This window comes from Colletes gigas, unplaced genomic scaffold (genome assembly GCF_013123115.1).
Source record: "Colletes gigas isolate AHSC1104 unplaced genomic scaffold, ASM1312311v1 Colletes_gigas_Sc00007, whole genome shotgun sequence".
NCBI classification, from domain to species: Eukaryota; Metazoa; Arthropoda; class Insecta; order Hymenoptera; family Colletidae; genus Colletes; species Colletes gigas.
The window spans coordinates 8,860,883-8,882,889 of record NW_025106636.1 but is presented as its reverse complement, the minus strand read 5'-3'; the positions used below and the strand labels follow the sequence as shown (position 1 = coordinate 8,882,889).

The following is a 22,007-nucleotide window of genomic DNA, read 5'->3' as shown; positions in this document are numbered from 1 at the left end:
ACAAAACTGCCAACGCCGAAATATAACCCCCAAAACCAAAACTGTGAAGACACTTTAAAATAAAAAAGATAAGAATTAGGAAGGACCCCTTTAGTTTAAAATACACTGCTCAAACGGGTTGGAGGGTACATGTGATTTTAGCAAAATATTTTCGAATAATATATAATCGTGCCCTAACTCGAGGTAAATACACGGATGGACGAAAGGATCTCAAGTCGCGGGAAGTGAAAATACAGTTTCCACTCGGAAATATTAGCCGGAGCGAAAGAAAAAACGAAAAAAAAAAAGAAGAAACAAAAGACGCGAGTTGCAACATCGAAATACAAGCCCCGGAGCCCCAACCCCCGACCCCGGGGAGTCTAAAGATCAGAAACAAGGACAAATAAAGAATCATGAGGTCAGAAGACACGTTCGGATGTCGAACACCGATACGGAACGAAGAAACATCGACTGAGGTACAACAGCGGAAAAGAATCCTAGGAATCGGCCAGAAGAGGGATGATCCAGGCAGGAGGAGCAGGGGGGGTATAAAAATCGGAGGGGGACGTGACTCGAGGAGCAAAGAGACACCGAGAAACGAAGAGGGAAGTGTGTACCGAGGGACAGGAACCGGTGTTTGGCCGACGGGGGTTGGGCGAGGAGGGTTTGGTCGCCATGGCGACAAGCAACCCCCGGGACCCACGGAGCTCGTCGCCGGGGTTGGTCGAAAAGGGTGGCCCAGGGCGTCTGTCGGGCAGGTTAGGCCGGGCGTATAGCCCGAATGTCACTCGACACAAGGGGGACACAAGGATGTCCTGGACGCGAGGGGGACGGAGCGTCGCGCGGCCTGTAAGAGCGAGCAGGAGGGAAGGGTGCGAAGGGGAGGGGTGCGCCGGGGAGAGACTCGAGCGGAGGAGAGGGTGCAGGCAGGCCAAGATGGCCGACGACGCGACACCCACCATGTCAATAACACCCTTCTTCGACGCAGAACCGAGCCAACCACCCTCGCTTCGCCCCGAGCCACCCTCTCTCGCCCACCTCCCGTCCTCCTACCCCATTCCACCTGCTTTCCTTTCGCGACCTTTCGCCAGCCCGGTCTGGACTATATTCACGACGATGATGCGCTCTCTCGCCGCGATTTTCCCCGGCTTCTTGCCTCCGCTCGCGGTAATTAACGCGACGATCCCTTGCCACCAGAAAGGGGTGAAGAGAACCAACCCCGGGGGGAGGAGGGGGACAGAGGACCCGGAGGGGAAACACACTCGCGGAGGCCATTGCTGGCGAGCGCGTAATTCCGTTAAGTGTCTTCGTAAACTTCGTTAGCTGCATTTCCCGACATTACTCACCCCCTGTGGCGTTCTCCACGCACTCTGTGTGCAGGGACACACGGTTATGCGTCGGTCCAGGTTGGAAGGGGGTGTGAACCGTGTCCTTTTCGGACGCTGGATTCCGGTACGTTCGTTGGAAACTTTGATCGGGTTCGTGCCTCTTAAACGTGCCGGTTGTTTGTTTAGCTCGGCGCCGGATTAGGGGCGCAAAGACGCTGGAGAACGCGAGGGCGTTGTGATTCGGGGATAATAGTTTGCAGTACTAATTTAGAGCCGCTAATTGACATTGACATTGGGGTAATATTTCGTAATGGCGACTGGGGTTGCACGGTTTATTTTCACCAAAAATTTTCATACTGGTTCGTTTACAATAAATAAACGACATCTCCATTCTTATTCTGTCGATTCAATAAGAATTCTAAGTAAAAATTGAGTCGTTTGGCGTTTGAGGAACGATTAAAAATAAGTTTGTAACTTAGATTTAATTGCTGCTCCATCCACAGTTTTTATTTCTAACCTCTAACAGCCGTTTGAGAAGGAAATGCGTTAAAGGTGCGATTGTTTTTATCAACTTGGGGGCAATGAGGTTTGAAACCATTTGAATTAATCGTATTAACCAATGCGTTTGCAACGGTTACATTTTCAGAACGTTCGATTTGCAATACGCGTCATAATTAACGATTACCATTACCATCGTCGTCTCTAAAATGAAACGACAATCGAATCCACAACATTAATATGCTTTACACATTATCTGCGAAATTAATGACCGCGCATTGTATCCGTTACATATTCCCCGGAGAATGCATCAACGTCATTTAACACTCTAATTTAGCAATAAAATCATTCGGCCCTGTACCGGTCTGGGAAATTTCTATAGACCCGTTCGTCGAAACACGCGCCATAAACCTGAATATTAATTCAACGAACAGTACTGCCGTTTCAATGACTGTTATTATTTACAGAAAAACATGACAACAAATAACGACCAAAGTTTGAAAATAACGTTATCTTTTGTCTTTATTATTTTTGGGAGGAACAATTCTGGCAAATATGATTGCAAACTAGGATAAATACTACGAGACTTCAATTTATTATCACAATTTTAAGAGGATTGTGAATAGCTTCCAGAGTTATTCTTCGGTGTACTAAAATAATTCATCAAAATTCGTAGGGGATGAACAGTGTCCTCTTGTTAGTTAAATACAAATTTGAAAAAGACACATGTTTTGATAAAATAATTTCAGACGATGTTAGTGGACTCCAGATAACTTGATTCATTTTCACGATCAAATGCCCCGTTTTTCGGCGGGACTCGGTGCACGGCGATTCTTTTATTCGCCGGGACAATAGCGAGAGAAAAAGGTAGAAGAAATTAAGGGAAACTTGGGTGGAAGTGTATCTGGGGCCCTCGAGGCAACTGAAACTATTCTCGAAGCAGCGATACACGAGAACTTCGGGAACAAGTTCAACGCGGTTCCTGTCTTCTTTAGGGAATAATCGATGACGGACGGGGGGGTTTCCCTTTTAAGCGGCCACGCGCTGCCCGCGCCACGGGAGGCAGATGTTGCAGAATCGGCCGCGGCTCCATTAAATATAATAACCGAGGAGGGGTTTTCATGCCCAAGCGGGTCGGAATATGTTACGCAATATTCGCTCTTCTGCTATCGGTCCGGCACAATGGAGGCAAAAACCTGGAAGCTCTGTAAGTAATGCCTGACATCCGCTCGAAACGAAACGGTCTCGTGGATGCGCATCATCGATTGTTGCCATATATTTTTTTACGTCGTGCCTCGAGGAAGCTCGCAATTAGCGTCACCGAAAACATTTTACCACGAAAGTCGATCGAAAAAGCTATTGTAACTTTTTCGTTAATTTCTGTCTAATCGTGTACGAAATCTTTGAAAACAATTCTTCGATCGTTTAAAATAATAGTGTTCGCTTAAAACACTGCCTGAACTTCGAAAATAATTAGTAGTCGTGACTCACTTGACTCTGCCAGCTTGCGGACCTCGGCTGAAACAAACAACATTAAAAATTACGTTAGAATTATTAAAATCATCCGACAGATTTCAAACGAAACAGTAAATATTTCAAAAATTTATGTTACTATAAATAATTGTTTGCCACCATTTATTCGAGTAAATAACACACGGTTTCAGGGCGTGCTTAGCTGAAAAGGTTTACGGAGCCGTAAACACTCGAACTCAAGCAATTTAATTACCTTTCTATACGAGAAACTATTAAGAATATTGACGAGCAACGTACTGCTCTACGGGACACTCGTATATTCATTTAAACTAAAAGCTATCCATTCGAATTATTCGACAATCAACGAAATGGAGCAAATATACGACTCAAAGAAGCGAAATACGCAGCACACAAAATGGCGTCTTCCTAGAAGCCTAAACAGGGGAGAGAACGACTGGCACCAAAGGGGGAGCAAAATCGAGGCTGTTCTGTACCCTTTCTGCGGTTCAGATTTATTTCTACAATTTAGTAAATTTAAAGGAACTAATACGAAGAACAATTATTAAATACAAATTACAAGCCATCTTAGTAAGTTTAATTTAGTCCAAATTCTATATCGTGAGCTTTCCTCTGGCCTGCTTCCACTTTGATTAATTCACTTTTCAATGCTGACTTCATGAGAAAACACTTCACGTCAGGTTGGTTGGACCAATGTGATTGGGCTACAATGACAGACTCATTCGACATAGTGGTCCAGTCTCAGCAATCTGATGTGAGTGGGTTAATTGGGAAGTGGGTAATATTATTCTACATGTGGGCAATTGTTTCCGTCCGGAGAGTGGGTCATAATACTAATAAAAACAAATGCATAAACTCCTCTTCGTACACGCTCCTGCGATATCAAACCACGACCGACGCGATCAAACTACCACGTTCTGCATCCAAAATACGAACACGTCGGTTGCTTCGTAGCTCCGCCAGGCTACTTCAGATACCTCCCCGTACGCGATCGAGCAATATCAAACCTCGACCAACGCAATCAAACACCACGATCTGCTAGAAGGACCCACCTCATCGGAAGAAATTGTCCCCCGTCGCGACCGAACAAAGGGGAAAAAGTGCCCTCTGTTTCACGGACCTGTGACTTCTCCCATTCCTGATGCCAGATCCTAGCCGTAGATTGTCATCAGTCGAAACTTATCCCCGTTCGAAAGGTCGCGCGCGTGTTCCAGTAGCACCCTCTCGTACCAGACAGAGGACACGAACCGGAGAGAGCCACCAGGGTGGCGAGATCGCAGGGTTGGGGTCGCAAAGGAGGAAATAAAGAAAAGAGACAGAAGAAAATATTCCAGAGCGGCCCGGCTGAAAAGATCCCCAGCTAATAGGCATTATATTTTTCGTCAGGAGCGCTGGCCCGGGGATTATGGGCCTGTCAGGGGCCTAATAACTGGTCCCCGGTGGCCCACCTCGCATCTTGATACGGGAAACGGGGCCCTTCTACAATGTGCGCATTAAATACTAATCGCAATGCGCGCACGAGCACGATCCGCGCGCATTGTACTAGCGCGCGGGATCATCAAAGGCCGCCGACAGGGGAAAAAGCGCTGTACACAAGAGAACACTCTCGCCCAGGCTCGTGAGACTTCTTCGAAGACCAGGGAAGAGTTTCTATATATACACGCCCGCGATTCCACCTTCTGCGACCCCTTTTGTACCTTGCTTCTTTCGCCCTCGAATCGTCGGAGATTAATTTCTTTCTTTTTTTTTTTCGTAGGGCTAGGTGGGGGGCAGAATTACTACTTACTTTTTCCCTTGGACGGGGAGAGTTGGTGCATGAAAGGCTTGTGGGAGGATTCACGGAGGGGGTTCTATTGGGAGAGCTTATTGACGGATTGTTTTGTTGATTCAGAATGATGCGTGGCTGTGGGAGTCGGTTGGAAGGAGCTGGACGTTTTGTTGATCGAGGATAAGGGTGGTTCGAAGAGACTGAGCAAGGGAGAATTGAATGTTGAATGCAGATGCACCGGCAGTAGATCGCGGTGATCTCGAGAAAGCATGCAATCGTTGCTTGGCCATATCGGTTCTACGTATTCGAAACAGGGTGATTCTGACTCGAAGAATCGTCTTCAATTTTTATGAAACTTGATATACTGCTATCCACAACTATTATACATAATTTCATCTACGTGGAGTGACTAAAAGTAACAATGATCAAATTTCACCCACCTAAACATTTCTGGCTATTATAGTTTCCGTAAGGAATTTTTTTCTCGAAAGTGCGTAGTAATTCGAGGGTATGTCTATTCACCAAAAATGATTATAATTGACCCCCGTAACCGAAAATAATTTTTCCAGGACGATTTGAGGCTCTTCATTTTCGTCGAAATATTTAAGCACCTACCCCCTGTCGATTTTTCTTAAATATTTGTGTGACGCTGTACAGAAATGTTGTTTGGTACTATTTTGTAGGTATCCATGAGCTCTACTTCGTGACTAAATTTCAATGAGATACATTCGCTATTGTTGGAGTTATGGTCGTTTGGAAATTGGACCATCTTTATGGGGTTTCCGTATCGACTGCTGGATGCGCGCGGCTGTGATTTCTTTGTTCGTGCGAAATATAATCCGTAACATTTACCGAAGAATAATCGGACGACAACTAATGTTCCAGTTTCCGCTCCGAATTTCCACCAAACATCCAGCCCAACTCCAAGGAAGGACCGAATTGCAATAAAAAAATCATCGAACAAAAAGGAAAAATCGAGAAGGCAACGCGATTGACCGAATATTAATCGCAGACACTTCACCCCGAGTGTCTCCTTGGCTGGATCGTCCCACCCCATGGACCGTCCATTGCACCCGCGGCTCCAGCCATGAAAGGGTTGCGAGGATGGCGGCTGCTCGATTCTTGGAGGGCTGAGGCAATTACGTGGATTCGTTAATGACGATGACGTCGGGTTTTGCTGACGCGGACTATCTTGCGCCTCCACTTATCCACCGTCGTAAGGGGGCGAGATATAAAAGAGGGCGTGGCGGTGGACTGGGGGTGCAGCTGCGCCACGTATCAGCCACCTATATCCTTGTCCGGCTCACCCCGGCTTATATTGCTGGGGGGATAATACCACGGGGGTGCCGGAACGGTTTCATTACACGGCTTCCCGAGGGATAATATCCTCGGATATCTCGCTGGCCGTCCCCACGGGCTTGGAATTCCGTGCCACCGACCCTCCTCGCGTCACAGACGAACCCTCGGTGGCGGCCCCTTCTTCCAGAACCTCGCAACCCCTTCCCGAAACGATGGAGGAGATTGCATGGACGTTCCTGTGGCGAGGGACCGGCTAGATGACGGAAAATGGCCGATGGAGCTCATGCAAATTGAACGCTGCTAGAGTTTCGGGTCTGCCCGTCCATCCGGTAGCCTCTACTTTTCACGCGTTCTTAACCGTCGACATCATTTCGCGCTATTTTTCCAAAAATTTGATCCAGACTCAGGATTAACATCTAATTCAAACCTACTACAAATTAGCTGTGTCTCGATAGATTGTCCTCGACAAAATCCCTTAAAAATCTGATCTTTCCTCAATTCATAGACATCCTGCCAAATATTCGAGGGTCTTAAGTTCCTCAAAGAAACCCTCTACTCAAGAAACAATCTCCCAGGTCTATATTAGCCTAGAGATTCCCGTGTCTGTCATCCACACCTCGAAGAAATGCCCTCAAAAGCCTAATCTTTCCTCTGTCCGAGGAATCGTGTTCCGGTTCGTTGAGAAAATGCCGCGAGAGGTCCGTGGGTCGCGAGGTGAGGAACAAAGCGTGAGCGTAAGGATGCTGGCGAAGTCTGAGCCCGCGCGTGGGGAGGGATGAAAAAAAAAATGCGCGTAGCCAGAGGGAGAGGCGGAGGAGGAGGATGAAGAAAACGAGAACGATATTCCCGCGGCACGTGCACGCGGTTAAAAAGGTTCGCCGCAGAGAAGTTTCGACGTGCCGGCGCGGGTTTCTAAAAGCGGAACCGGCTGTCGTGATACGGATCTGACCAATCATAAAAGCCGCATAATGGCCACTTATTCATCCATCCCGGCCTGCGGAACGAACAAAGGCGGAAATTAGTCAGGTTCGGTATGCTTATTAATTGACTGACATTTCCGTCATATTATTGTACAATGAATCGAAAGCGGCCCGTAGAGCTCTCGAAACCCCCGCGGCCACCCCTCCCGAACCCTTACCCAGCCCGTTGCTCGGGGGTTGCCATCGGTCTACGTGCAGCTTGGAACCTACTGCTACGTTTCTGATCGCCATCGATGCCGATCCACGATTCATACTTCGACCCACAAATTTTTACCTACGATTTTTTTTTTAAAATACCCTGAAACTTTTGTTTGGCTTACTCGTTACGTGTCAAGCTTTTATAAATAAAATTCCATGTGATAGTCGATAGTTGTCAAGGAGTTATTTGACTCAAGAGATTAATTTTGTTAAAAATTGTGGATCGAAGAAGCGTAGTACGGTGCTTCGAGAACTTTCCCCGTGTTGTGGTTATCGGTAAGCTTTGCTTTCCGTTGAAATATGCAACCAAGTATACACGGTTGATAAAATAGTGATACATTGTTGCGAAAGTAAGAAGAAAAAGTTTGTCTGCTTTGTAAACCAACGCGAAGTCGGAGGGTTCTTTTGTACTTTGGAGTTTTGCATTCTTATCGATCTTTCTAGATAGAACTATGACTGTACCAGTGATTTTATTACCACATATGAATATTCGAATATTATTATTCATTAATTCGGAGTCCCTTCGAACAATTTATATGCTCCCAGGAATATGTATTGCAATCTGACGATCAGTCAGATAAAATCACTCTTTCCACTAAAAAAAAAAATAAAACGTTCCAACATTTTCGCATCCGCGATATCAATCTGCTCGCGAATGAAACTTGAAAAAAAGGAAATCGAAACCATCGGGAGACAAACAGACCCTTTCGTTGAAGCCCGGATTACGGCCAGGAAGGAACGAACAGCAACGGGAAACGAAGAAAAAGGAACGGGAGAACGTCGAGATGGTTTCCTAAATGGCGAACGTCCGACTAAATGGAGGCCTAGACGCACTCGAAAAGCAATGACAGTCGAAAACGCGATCGCTTTCGGGACGAACGATGGAAATTAGAAGGAAGGGATGCAATGGCGGGAGTGTAGAGAGCAGGAAAAAAAAAAAAAAAAAAAAAAAAAAAATGGAGAAGGAAAAGCGCATGTCTCAAGAGTGCTCGGTCGCGATTCCATCGCGAAGGACTCATCCTCGGTTGGCCTGAATGCTGCGGGCATTCAGAGCCCTTTTTTCCACGATAATTACACGCGAAGCCACTAATTACGGCTTTGCATGGCGCGCATCCACCGACAAGAGGAAATGGAAGAAAGCTGGAGGACGAGACGATGGAGGAGGGTTGGAGAATCGCGGAGATAGAACGACGCCGGGAGGATTGGAGACCGTCGAAAGACGGAAAATGGGGCGGAAATTAAAACGCTCGACGCGGTTCCTTCGATTTTTCCTGAAAATGAATGCCACTTCTGATCCTCCTATCCTTTTTATAAGTTTTTTTTGCAACAGGATTGGTAGGGGTTGATACGTGCTTTCGCGGGATGATCGACGATTCCCGTGGCAATATCCTGGATCCGTTCTGGATTCCGAATCTTTCTCTACTTTTTTCCCACTGCGGCGCAATTATTATTTTACATATACATTTTCCCCTACTTTGTACATCATTCTTTCGCTCGTGTGTATAATTCCCGGCACAAATCTGCTAACGTATTTTATCCAGAAAATAGTCTATTCGACAAAAATGCCGCTGATAACGGTGGAAGCCGTATAATAACAGGTGGTCTATATTCAAAGCAGCATAATTGCGGTTAACGAGCCTCTTCAATTTACTCTGTTCACAAATTAGCGAGAATGTAGGTACGCGGCACGCGGAACTGCAGCTTTAAAAAACCAACAGTTAACAACCACGTATTTCTTCGTTTTCGATTCGATAAAAGTCTTCGCTTTTTAATTTCACGTGCAATTACACGTATTTTCATGCGATAAAAAAGCGTCTCATAAAACTCTTCGTACAAAACTAAAAAAAACTCGGACGATTGAAACTTTCGCGTGGAACGAGATTTACAGCAAAACTATCGATTTCGTTTGCAACCGACTCTCAATTACTCGACTCGCCGTGACAACCATCGACCCTTTGAAAAAAAAAAAATACATCACAACCTCGAGGGAGACGCGAGAACCACAGAGCAAAGGGGAGGGAAGGGGGGCATCCCCCGAGCGATACTTTTATTCCCGATTCCAGTAATTAGAATATTAATCGCGAGGATTCTCGAACTCGGTCTACTTCGTCCCCTCGATTATGCATTCTTTTTCGATCGGGGCCACCCCTGTCCGCCACGGGGGTTGCTAGGCCTCCGTCTATTTTGTTTCCGTCGTGAGCGCGTGTCTCCCCCGAATAATGTCGCGAAAGGGGTTGAAAACTTCTGTGAAGATCACCGGCGCTTTAAACGTTTTCATTTCGCGGCACTGTCCTTTATCTCCCTCTTCGTCACGCTTGCACCAAGGGGGTCGCATGGAAAGGAGAGAAAAAATCCAAAGGGGGAAAGGAAGCAAAACGAGGGGGAGAGAAGGGTCGCCATGGCGTCCAACGGATCCCGTTGCTGATTGGACGATGGCAAGGGTACGCATTTTTAGCCTCCCTTCGGATCTGCCCTCATTGTCATTTTAATTTCAATCCCCTCGGGGCCACCGGGAGGGTGGGGCGACCGAGGGGTGGAGCGAGAGCTAGGCTGCAGGACGCACGCACCCTTCGCAAGATTGGTTCCACGATTTGGTAACAATCGTCAATGCTTGGGACTTTCCAACGGGTGTACCCAAAATATTTTCAAGGTCCTGCGTTGATCGACAGAGAATTTTAATTATTCTTATTTTCTATTCATCTATTTATTCAAGAAGAAGAAGCCCTCTTAAAGCATACAGTGAGAACAGATAACACAAAATACGAAAGAAAGGATAGAGATTAAGCAAGATTATTCGAAAGAAGCTGAAGAACAGACAAATTTAGGGGTATGTTTCCAGGTATGTTTATCAATTTGATACTAGATTGCAGAATCAATTGTGCAGCTCATAGAGTACCTGACTGAACAAAACTAAAATGAAGGTCTATCATGTTAATTGTTTGAAGAGCTACTGTCTAAGGTATGCTCCAGATGGGCACGAAGCTCGATATCCTAACAGATATCAACTAAAACGCTACATCCGGAAAAATAACTCGAACCACAGAGCAGAAAGTGTAATTCACGAAGTAGCCAATCTCCGGGGCTAAAATGGAGCTTCACGGAGGTACACGATGTCCACGAATTCAAGGGCCAGCGCGAGATCACTTGGTCCCAGTTCCGCGGTGTCCTCGGGGCGAGAAAAAAAGCCGAGGCAGCCCCGTTTTTCGGTGAAATTAAACGAGCGCGGTTCATCCCTCAGCCGGCAGCTTTTATTCGATTCGCGATGCGACAGCCGAGATAGCCGACACACCGCGGTGTTCATCCGGTCTCCCTCATCCCTCGAGCTGCCTCTGAAAGCTTTTCTCCCCCAACCCCCCCTTTCCCTCCTGAGAAAAGGGACAGAGAAAGACACAGACAGAGGGAGGCGAGCGATGGAGACGGCCGAGAGAGACGCGTGGGTGGAGAACCGCCGAGTAAGAAAGAGACGCCAAAGTAGCAAAAGAAGCGATAGGAGGTTGAAGGGGGGACAAAGAGGGCGAGTCAGGGTGAAAGAAGAAGGACGGCTGATGTTCCATCATGGGGAATGAAAATCAGGAACCCCCCTGGGGGCTCGGAATTAAAATGGCTGTCACACGCAACCGGGGGTTGTGCTCTTCCTGCGGAAAACCTCGGCGAGAGGAGGCGGCATGAAAAGAACCCCTTCCTTCCCTCCGTTCCTACCCTCTTTCGTACTTCTGCCACATTTTTTTCCCCTCATTACCTTATCTGCCTCTTCATTCTTTCTATTCCTCCCCCCTCCCCCTCCCACGGTTTCTGCGTTGCCTGCTTCCTTTTCTATATGCTTCATCTCTCGGATGTCTGTTTCGGTGGTTTTGTTATTTCTACGCCGATCGCGGCATTTCCGGGCCACGATGAGCGAAAATTAGAATGCAGACAGCTGCCGGTATTTCTCGGATTAATTTCCATCTCCGCCTAAGTACAAATTTACCTTAACACTAGACCCACGGACATTGAATGCATACATTTTTATCGCTATCCATTGTATTATATATATATATATCTTGGTAAAAGATATTTTTTCCAATTTTTATAGAACTACCAAAATTGTGATAAATGCTGTCGCAAGAACCGGAGATATTATCAATCTATTACCACTATCTACCGTTGTTGTTAAGTCGGTTTAGATACAAAATCTATCATTCCACTGAAAGTAATTGTACGAAAATTAGTTAAACGATATTTTCCTGCATCAGAGATTCGCGTGCACGATACTCCGGGTGGAAAAAACCGGGGTAATTCAGAATCGTGAAATTAATAGAGCGTGTCTCGTCGCTTAAGCGAAAGTTTCGAGCACGCTGAAATGCCGCGTGCAATCAAATGCGACACGCATTAGAGTGCAGCGCCGAATATGCAGAGGAAGAATGCATTTTTTTCCTTGAAAATGGCTCCAGCGATGTGGCGCACGAATACTTGTGCTTGTTTCGCAGCACTGACACGAACGTTCGATTCGCTGGATTTCAATGTACCCTCTCCACGCTGCATTAGGTGATTTGGATCAACGTTCAGCAAATGAGGTGAACAGAAAACGCTATTCGAATATCTCAATATTTTTTTAATCCGTCGAGCGGGCCAGCAGAAGGGTAGAAAATTTAATTTTCAATTTTGTACGAAATTCTTTCTGTGAATTTATTTACGCTATCGAAACAGAAAATACGTTAATTGTAGCATTTACAAGAAATTTCTACTATTTCTTTATTCGTATTTTTAGCGAATCTCGAGGTGCACGGACTATCATAAGTAAAAAACAAAATGTAAGAAACCTAAAACCGAAATTATTTCCCCTGGGGAAGCATCAGCGATCATCGAATCGTGAATCGAGAATGGAATGAAACCTCTGCACCGAGGAACAAATCGCTTTCAAATGGAGAAACGAGAGCTACGAAGCACTAGCCTGGAGCTGGTATCTACTGTATAGTAATTTCGTGAAACCAAACCGAGCACCGTCGCGTTACAGTTAATTGGAAATCAACTGTGATCGCGTTTACCCCGTTTAAAACGGTATGGACGGGGAATACCATTGACTGCAACGGACGCGGCATAATTTCAACCTCTAATGCTTGATGATCGAAGCCGAGATATAATCCAACCATTCTATTACACTTTTATATTAACATTGTATCTCTCTATAATAACTTAACGACGATATGGTGAAAGAGTAAAGTTACGTATGCGTGACAGTGGCCGTCAGAGTGTTAACCATCCCTCCTAAAGAATAACCTCCACGAAAGATAGACCATTTACAATACACGAGAGACATCACCGACTCGAGGGAAACCACAATTATAATCCCCAGTCGGTCTAAAAACTGCCCTCCGTCTAAAACTCACCCCCGAAGCGTGAAAACAAAGATTAGTCCAAGGCAAAAGAAACAAGTATATATTAAAAAAAGGAATATCTAAAATAAAAAGAAAAAGGAAACGATTCGAGGCACTCGCAGCGGTCTTTCTTCGCCGCGAGGCTAGACGAGGGGTTAATCCCCCCGAGCCGTGGGGTGGTTTGGCGAACGCACGCGAAAATTGCGCCCTTTTTGCGCGAGGCTGCCTTTTTCCCGGGCGTATCCGGCGCGCGATATCACGCTGCGCGCCGTCTTTTCTTCTCATTACCCGCCGGCGTCCCTCCACACCCCTTTCGTTCCGAAGCCAACCCACCCCCTAGCGAGGTCTCGCGGTAGCGAAGCGTCGTCGCCAGCGTGCAGCGTCGTCATCCACCCCTGGCCTCGCCGACTCATCGGGGGCGTCTAATAATGTCGCCAGCCAGGCGTTCCAACCCCCGTGCTCCGTTCACCCTCCCCCCCCCGTCGCCCCCCAATGGCGCTCGGGGGTGGCGAGATAAAGCATGGAAGACGAACGGAGAGGAAAACAGACGGTGGCGCGAGGAGACGGATGGTCGGGGTGGCGGGGCACGTGAAAATGTGAACAGAGAGAAAATACGGTGCCCGAGGGGGTGGGACAGGGTGAAAGGACGACCGAGAGACAGAAAGGGTGCCAGAGGGAGACGGAGAGACTGCACCATCTCTGCCGCCGACAAAATGAGCCTCGCCAGCCACCGTTCTCCGCCATGCCCCGCGCAAACCCACCCAACCACCCCCTCTGCAACCCCCGACGATGCAGCCGCGGGAAAAGCAGCGAGAAAACGATTCGCGCCACCGGCAGCGGCTCTCTGTCTAGCGGGAAACTTTTCCACCGGGATGTAACTTGTCCCCCGATTGTTTCGTTTCTTTCGTCCAAACCACCCTCTTTTCGTTTTTCCCACCCCCTCTGGCTCGATTCCTTTGTTCGCCGCCTCGATAGTGTTTCTCCTAGGCGACCGCGGTTTTTTTTTCGGGGCAAATTTTCGACTAGTTTTTGGGGTGTAACAGATCGAGTCGTTCTTTGCGGTGGACCCTTTGACCTCGAATAGAATAATAAAACGAAATTTTCTGAACGAACATTGATCAGATTTGACAACAATGTAATAGTAATAATAATAGGGGGGATGAATCTCTGATTAAATAGTTAAGAACCTTTCGACATCAGAGATTTTTGGTCAGCAGAGGCCCCCCTTAAGAAAGACTTTCTCCGTGGTCGAGATAAACGAAACACCCTGTATACATAAACCGGGCTTCCTGATATTGACAGCGACGGGCGGACCTTACTACTCTATCGCGACGAGGAAAGGGGAGGGTTTGTTTCGCCCTTGTATCCTGCCGGTGACACCGCTGCGCAGATAGATGTGGTGGATACTTCTGTGTAACCACCTCCTCCCCCCGTCAACCCTGTGTCAACCCACGGGCGTGTGCGTGAAACGGCGAAAGAGCGCGCGTATCCGCGACGAGCGGCAATAATTAATGAGAAACTAAATAAAGGATCCCCGCATCCTGCAATTTACTGCGCGTTAGCGAGTTCGCGCCGCTCGTGTTTCGAGAACGAGGCTCGCAAACTTCGCACCATTTCGTTTCCCTGTATATCCGTCCTACTGGAACCTTCGTTTCGATGTATTTCGATCAATTACCCTTTCTTTTATACGTAAAGCGAATGAGAAATCAAAATTTTATTCGTTATAGGTCTGAACATACAAATTCTTCGTACGAAAATAGATCGAAAAGTCTTTTACCGTTTTGCAATCCGAGGCTTCGTTCTCGAGATATAAGCAGTTTACGTTTACTTATGTGATTCCCAGAATGCACTGGTCCAGTCAGCTGATCACGTGGTCTCACATGCGCGCGCACATACATACAAACTTCGAATGCTTATATCTGGAGAACGAAGTTTCAGATCGCGAAATGGTAAAGGACTTTTTGATTGCTTTTTGCACTCTCTTGGCTTGTCCCTATACACCGTTGTATTAACATTCCTGTAAATATTGTAATTTTGCCATAGTATTTATTAAACCCCAGATTCAAAGAGAAAGATCGAAGACTGTAAAGGTTACATTAATACACGATCATAGTCGATCGAGTAGGTGGAGTTTCGAACAAGTTCGGAACTCGAGAGTATATTTGAATTCGGTAAATTCTCTGAAAGGATCCTGGTCGCTCTCGAGTCTCCTTGCTTCCGCGATTCTATCAGAAAACTACCGAGAAAAGTAGAGAACGGGATCGTAGCTGGCTAGAACGAGAAACAATTTCGACGACAGGAATACAGGGCTCGGCGAACCACGAATAAAGTTACTCTTCGATCGCTATCACCGAAATCGAACCGCTTTGTTCGCCATTGCACGTGTCTACTCCAGGATATTGCTACTCGATGGCCGTGCGCGATCGGCGAGATTATATTTCGCGGGGCGAGAACGAACGATGTAGAAGTCAAAATACAGTCAACCCACCCCCTGAACTCAGGGGTTGGGGGTAGCAAGCGCCCGCGACCCTCGGGGTCATATTTATTTTCGAGCATTTTCGTTCACGCTCTTTCTCATTGTAACCGAGAATAATGATTGGATCCCTTTTGCAATTAAATGTATTTCAGCACTATATGTTAAATTTTTTGATTATTTGCCACCGCCATTACGGTTGCTCGATCGAACGTTATGGCGTACCATGTGTTCGTAACCAAAGTTTTGTACCATAATTAAGATTTTCTTCGTGGACTTCATCATTTGTCTATTGCCCAAAGTGACTAGGTCCTCGAGAAGATGCTGGTTAAACTAATTCACTTTTGAAATTCACGATCCGCCAGAAGAACCAAAATTAATTTGCATTTTACGGCTCGTTAGACAGGCTGAAATATAAATAACCACGTCGTAATGAATACGAAGTTCGTTTATTCGCGTTTTAATTATTCCCTGTTTCCCCTTCGCTGCTCCGAATAAATATGTATGCCCTTAAAAAAATTCCGCACGAAAGAAGTCCGTTATTATATTTTGTATCATGTTACGCTCATTACCGCGCGGTATCGCAAAAATCAGTTAACCGTTAGCTGCTCGAAAATATTATTAACGCGTGCACACAATAGGTAAACTTAATTACTTGAAATCGTAATCTGGTTATCGACGATTAAAAGTGCTTCGCCCGTTCGCGTTGAAATTTCTCGTCCTATATTACAAATTGCATAAACAAATTGTTCTCCTCTCATCCTATTAAATTCTGCCGTTTCTGTATTTAAGGGAGTAATTCTCTTCGCAGCTAATACATTTACATTCTTTTTTTAATTTAATCGCTACAAGATCCATTATTGGCGCTAAATAGCGTCATTAAACTCTGTGTAACGATACTGCAGACATTTATTCACATTTAAAATGTGTGTTTGTGTTTTCTCTATAGCTCCTACTATTATTATTCAATCCAGATGAAATTTGGTTTAATTTTGCTCCTTGTGTCTCGACTGACAGTATAGGCTACTTAATTTTCTCTATCAAAAGACACCTTCTCTTGCACACATAGAGTACTAATTAATCAAGACTTGACTATAAAGAATTCTTCCCTTGAAATCGTAATTGTTAATAAATATTAAATACTGACTAGCACGAAAATATCATTGATTCGATCCTATTTTATTTGATGCTATTCCTTTAATACTTATTTTTAATTTAAATCCCCGCATCTTTGTCGAACGATGAATTTTCGATATTTTAATAAAATCTCGTTCAATAAATTCAGTTTAATCGTTCCACGAATTTCATCCATTAACGATTCATTTATTGCTCCTGTCCCATGCGATACGTTCTCTCTGCGAATAAACATTCGGAGAATCGTCTGAGAAAATTCCAGTAAAGTTTTCTATGGTAAATGACCACTTTCCTCTGTTTTTCTGTTCCACTTTATTATACTACCACGTTTTCGGCCATACTGCCGGCGAGGATCAATGGAGATGTTACATTAAATAAAAAACTAAATAGTATGCGCTTACAGCGACGTATAGTAAGTTTATATGGCGTCGAAATTGCAATTAATTAAATGCTGAAACTTTGAAATCATAGAACGCGTGAAACGTATTTTAATTTATTTATTTATTACGTAGATAGAACGGAGCAGATACACAAATATAAAAAACAAATAAAAGTAGATGAACTGTAAAATAATTAGTACATAAAGTGGCTATTTCTTCTGGATGGGACCAGGTAAATTATCTACTTTATAAATTGAATGCTTTGCTTAACCAACCTGAACGATAATCCACTTTACATGGTAATTATTTCACCGTTTATTTTCCGTTATTTGTTCCATGCTTTTCATAAAATTTATATATTGCCCTACCATTTTCTTAGCAATTATCTAAGAATTCCCCGTAAACTCGACAGCGAATATAGAAAAAAATTCACCCTTAACGACACAACCCCCGAAACGAACGAATATAAAAAAAAATCCAATACAACCCGAGACACGATTAATCGACGGAAAATCGAAAATAGACCGTAGAGAAACAAAGTCGATGTCGGTACCGATCTATCCGAAAACTATCCCAACCTCGTCGCCGGAAGATCTGCCAAAATATCCTCGCGCGAAACGTGCTGGCGTCTCTCGAAAAGCAGCATCACGTGGAAACGGTTCGCGCAAAACGACGAAGAAAGGGCGGGAAAGGGGGCGAAAGGGGGCGAAACGAGCCGCCAGGGGAGGACGGAATTTCGTAAATCGAGTTGGCCTTCCCGTGGAGGGTGTCGGTGCGTCTGTCCACCATATTGATCGCGGAGGCACCCCGACTGCCTGTACACCCACCTGTACAACCGCTGACACACACGGGGACCGGGTCCCTCTGCACGTACGTTGATCGATGCACCCACACACGACCTAACCCTCCCCCGTCCCGTCCCCTCTGGCGCGCACAACGTATAATACATGTACGCGTGTATGTACGGTACCGAGGGAGGCAGCAGAAGTACATAGAGATCCGTTACAGGACCGGGTTTAGGGGTGGCTTTCACCCTACGGTCCAGAGGGGGCTGTCGGCTGGTGCTGGAAGGAGGGTGAGCGAGAGGGCTGGCGGCTGCTGCGGGCGTGGGCGAGAGGGTGGCTCCGGCAGGGGGAACGGGGGGGAGGTAGAGTTGGCTAGAAAGGAGGGAGATGAGGGACTCGGGTGGCGTTGGAGCCGACACTCACGGGTGCCGGCGTTTCCATGGCTACCACCACCCTCGCTGTGAACAAGCCCTCCACGTCATATTGGCATAGTATATTCCCCGCACCATAAAGCCAAATAATCTACCGAGTGATCCAATCTGAGGGGCCACGATGGTCGCACAGCTGCGATGCGCCGTGGCACTCGATATGGAACTTTCGAAATGAACCGACGCAACCGTGGCTACAATAAGGCTCTTCTAGGGTGGCTGGGCTCCTTCCCTCGGCCCGCCTCGTCGCGTACCTACCCCTCCCCCCCTAGGTGGAACGAGAGAGCGCCGTCTGAGGCTTCGGGGTGTGTGTCGTCCTTCTGGAACGCTGACTCTGTCGATTCGTTTGCGTTGATGCTAGCTTCTGAGGCCTACGATCGCTGTCTTTCGTGACAGCCTGCACTTGTTCGGTTCTTTATTATTTATGGTAGCCACTGATGTTGTACAGATAAGCTCTAAAACATCGTATTTGGAATGGAGGCCGCTACTGAGATTCTGTAGACCTCTATCATCAGAGGTTGATGTTGGGGTATCTGATGCTTATTTACTTCTTCGTTATTTGTGTTAGCATCTACTGCTGTTGATTATTTACAATAAACGTATCTAATAACACATTCGTTAACTTCTTTGTTACATCCGCTAGCATCCACCGTTGATGGATGACATAAAACGATCGATAAGTACAGTAGGCTCTCGAGTAGACGCCATTGCGTCTTCCATCCGACATCAAAGATCTGAAGTTACGTTGACATTAAGGTAAAACGTGACGTATTTATTTAGTTCTGTATTATCTACAGTACCATCGACTACTGTTAATTAAGAGAAGAGGATCTATAGGTAGGCTCTGGAACACCGTATTTGCAATGGAAGCCACTACGTCCCCTAGTGTATCCTACGTTCTGCCCTCTACTCTCCACCAGAGGTTTGAGGATATGTTGATACTGGCGTGTCTACTAACATGGTGCATTTGTTTAATACTGTGTTATCTTTACTAGCATCCTTTGCTATTAGTTGTTAGAAAGTTGGTAGGTAGGCTCTGAATCGCCATATTTGTATTGCAACTATACGTTATGCCTAATACTCTCTATTAGAGGGCCGAGGGCATGTTGATGTTGATGTATCTAATAACACGGTGCACTTGCATGTAGTGCAACTTCTTACGTTTTGTCCAATACTTTATCCAATAGATACGTTGATACTTGATACTGACATATCTAATAACACTGTTCGTTTGTTTACCTCTTTATCGCGTTTGCTAGAACTGTTGCTGGTTGACAGAAGTGTACCTACTAATTTAGTTAGACTGCCAAACACGGTATTTACAATGGAAGCGTCTGTGTTCTATGCCACATCCCATAGTCTCTCTACTATTCTGTGCCTGAAGTCTGAGGACATACTTTTATCGGGTTGTCTTTGGTGGGTATTGACTGCTGTTGGTTGCTAGAAGGGGACTGTTTTACATGGGCTGTGACCACCATGTTTGTAATGCAATCCCCGTGTACTATTCTGCCTCCCATGTTCTGTACAATATCCTATTTCAGAGGCTCGATGACATGCCGATATTGGGATAGTAATCGTTCACTTTATTTGTTTATTTCGTTGTTAGTTTTACTAACGTCAATTGTTTTTGGTTATTGGAAGACATCTTAAAAAATTTATATATTTTGTCCCCCATCCTAAATTTATCGTATTTCTGTAATATTTTTTTCAGTATGACTAGTGGTTATTTTAAGGGGCATTAAACAGACTGTGAACTACTTACTTATATTTAGACCCTATACTTGCCCAACAACATGGGTGATATGTTAATTCTTCTGTTATTTTACTGGCATCGATTGCTGTTGGTTATTCCAGGGGATACTCTGCGTTAGGTAGACAATGAATCTCCCTATTCTATCCTCTATCGTACATCAGTGGTCTGAATTAATTAAACTTGCCTGCACATGTGCTCTTTTCTGTTCTATATTTACACAAAAGATGATGAACTTTGGTAAATAGAAAACAATTATACTAAAATAGCGATAGAATTATTAGATTACGAAGGAACTGAGCCTCGCTCGAAGAAAGAAATAAAATTCCCCAAACTCGTTCTCATCGCGGATTCCTCGCTCACCGAATAAATTCGTAACTCCATTCGCGTGATGGCGTCGGATCGCGACCGCCTGCAGCCATCGCCGCGTGCAATTTTGCGGAGTAGTTATAACGAATAAATTGATGCTGAACAGTGAGAAGGAAACAAATGTAACTAAACGATTCGCCGGAAAGTTCCCCGAGGTGGTCAGTTTATTTCCATACACCGAATCGTACAGTCCGTTGGTTTAATTTTTAACCAACTGTGTGTCTTCGCCGAGGAACCTCGCTCGTTTGTAACCGAGAAAACGAAACTCTGGAAAGCTAAATTATGGACGTGCTCAGATATTTTGACGCCTGAGCCAATAATACAATATGGCGGCCAAATTTGTATCTCCAAAGAAATAACAATAATAAGCAACGCATCGAAAAATCTCGATTATGCAAACTTGCAGTGCCGTCGATAAATATTTCAGTAAGGAATATTTTTTCTACCTGTTGTTTCCATTTCACCGATTGAATCTTTTATTTCGCTGCTAGCACGAAGCCACGAGTTTTCGAAATATTGTAAAAGCCACGACCGCTGTTTACGAGAGGACCTGGGGCATCGCTGTCTCTCTGCGGCCTCGCGTCGCAAATAAATTCATAATTTCTACTCTCGATGGTCCTCGATCGTTGCAACGATGCGCTTTGTTTTTTCCCCCCTTGATACAGAAACCGACGAGTTTCTTCGGAAACTCGGAGAAAAAATAAAAAAATCGCTTGCTAATAGATAGAAGCGCGTGCTTCGAAATGCGATCTTCGAAGATGGCTGATATTAGTCGATGGAATGGCATAAAAAATTCGTCACGGTTTAATAAACCACCACGGTGGGTATTGGGAGGGTTGTCCCGCGTGGAAGAGCAATTAATAATGCTCCGACGGAATTATATCGACGGCGGAACGGGGCTCAGGTGTGCAAACAAGCCCGCGGCCGAAATTACCGAAAACTCTCGGCTGCACTGGGATTTAATCTCTCGCCTACGGCCGATTGCCTTTGCTCTGCGAGTGCACACCTTGTCGCCGACGGCAACGCGGCTAACCCCTACGAAAAATACATGAACACCGGGGGGGAAAAAAGAGAAACGTTGTGCTTCGCGTCGAGAAAGGATTTTTTTCGACCGAGGGATAGATACTGGGTGCACAAAAGGGAACGTCGCATTAATTTCCCACACTCGACAAAATTTAAAAATACAATTAAAAAATCTCGACAGAAACGAAATAAAATCGTAGAAGCTTCGACGACAAATAATCCGTCCCCGTTGCGCTGGAATCCGGTACGAGTTCTACGCGATCGATGGGAACGAAGAATAAAGTTTAGGATAAGTATGCAAGTAGTGTAGCAATCTACACACGGTTACAAAACCTAAATAAAAAAGGAACAAGATCGACGGAGTATACACTTGATGATTCTACAGCGAAGTTTGCGGATCTGTAAACAGTGTACGTAAATATTTGCCTGGAAACTATCCGCCCAACGGGACCGAACTTCACCCAGACCCTTGTCTCTCTTCAGGACACGATCCTCCATCGCGCGCCTCGATTCGATCGGTAAGAAAAATGCGTATTTGGCCGAAAAAGCTCGCTGATCGATCGACGGATACGTAGGTTAAGCGGAGTTAAAAAATCGCGAGGTACAGGCCGCTGCTCCCAGGCGGATTTCCTTTGCAGGCAAAGTCAGGTAAGGGAGCGACAGTTGGCCCTTTGAAATTCGAATTGTTCGCCAAGCGGCGAGTGGGCAAGCGTTTCGTCGGCTTCTCCGGTTTCAACCGTCTAACCGCTTTCAGCACACTTCGGCCTGAA

At 45.6% G+C, this 22,007-nt stretch overlaps 1 protein-coding gene across 2 annotated transcripts in view; it reads right to left on the bottom strand.

Annotated features, from left to right (window-relative positions):
* LOC122396238 (Fanconi anemia group J protein homolog) overlaps window positions 1-22,007 on the bottom strand; it is a 59,961-nt gene that overhangs the window by 9,435 nt on the left and 28,519 nt on the right. For both annotated transcript variants that reach the window (XM_043394452.1, XM_043394453.1), the window contains exon 4: window positions 3,297-3,323. In XM_043394452.1, coding sequence (XP_043250387.1) covers window positions 3,297-3,323 — 27 coding nt within the window. The remainder of the gene's footprint in view (window positions 1-3,296; window positions 3,324-22,007) is intronic.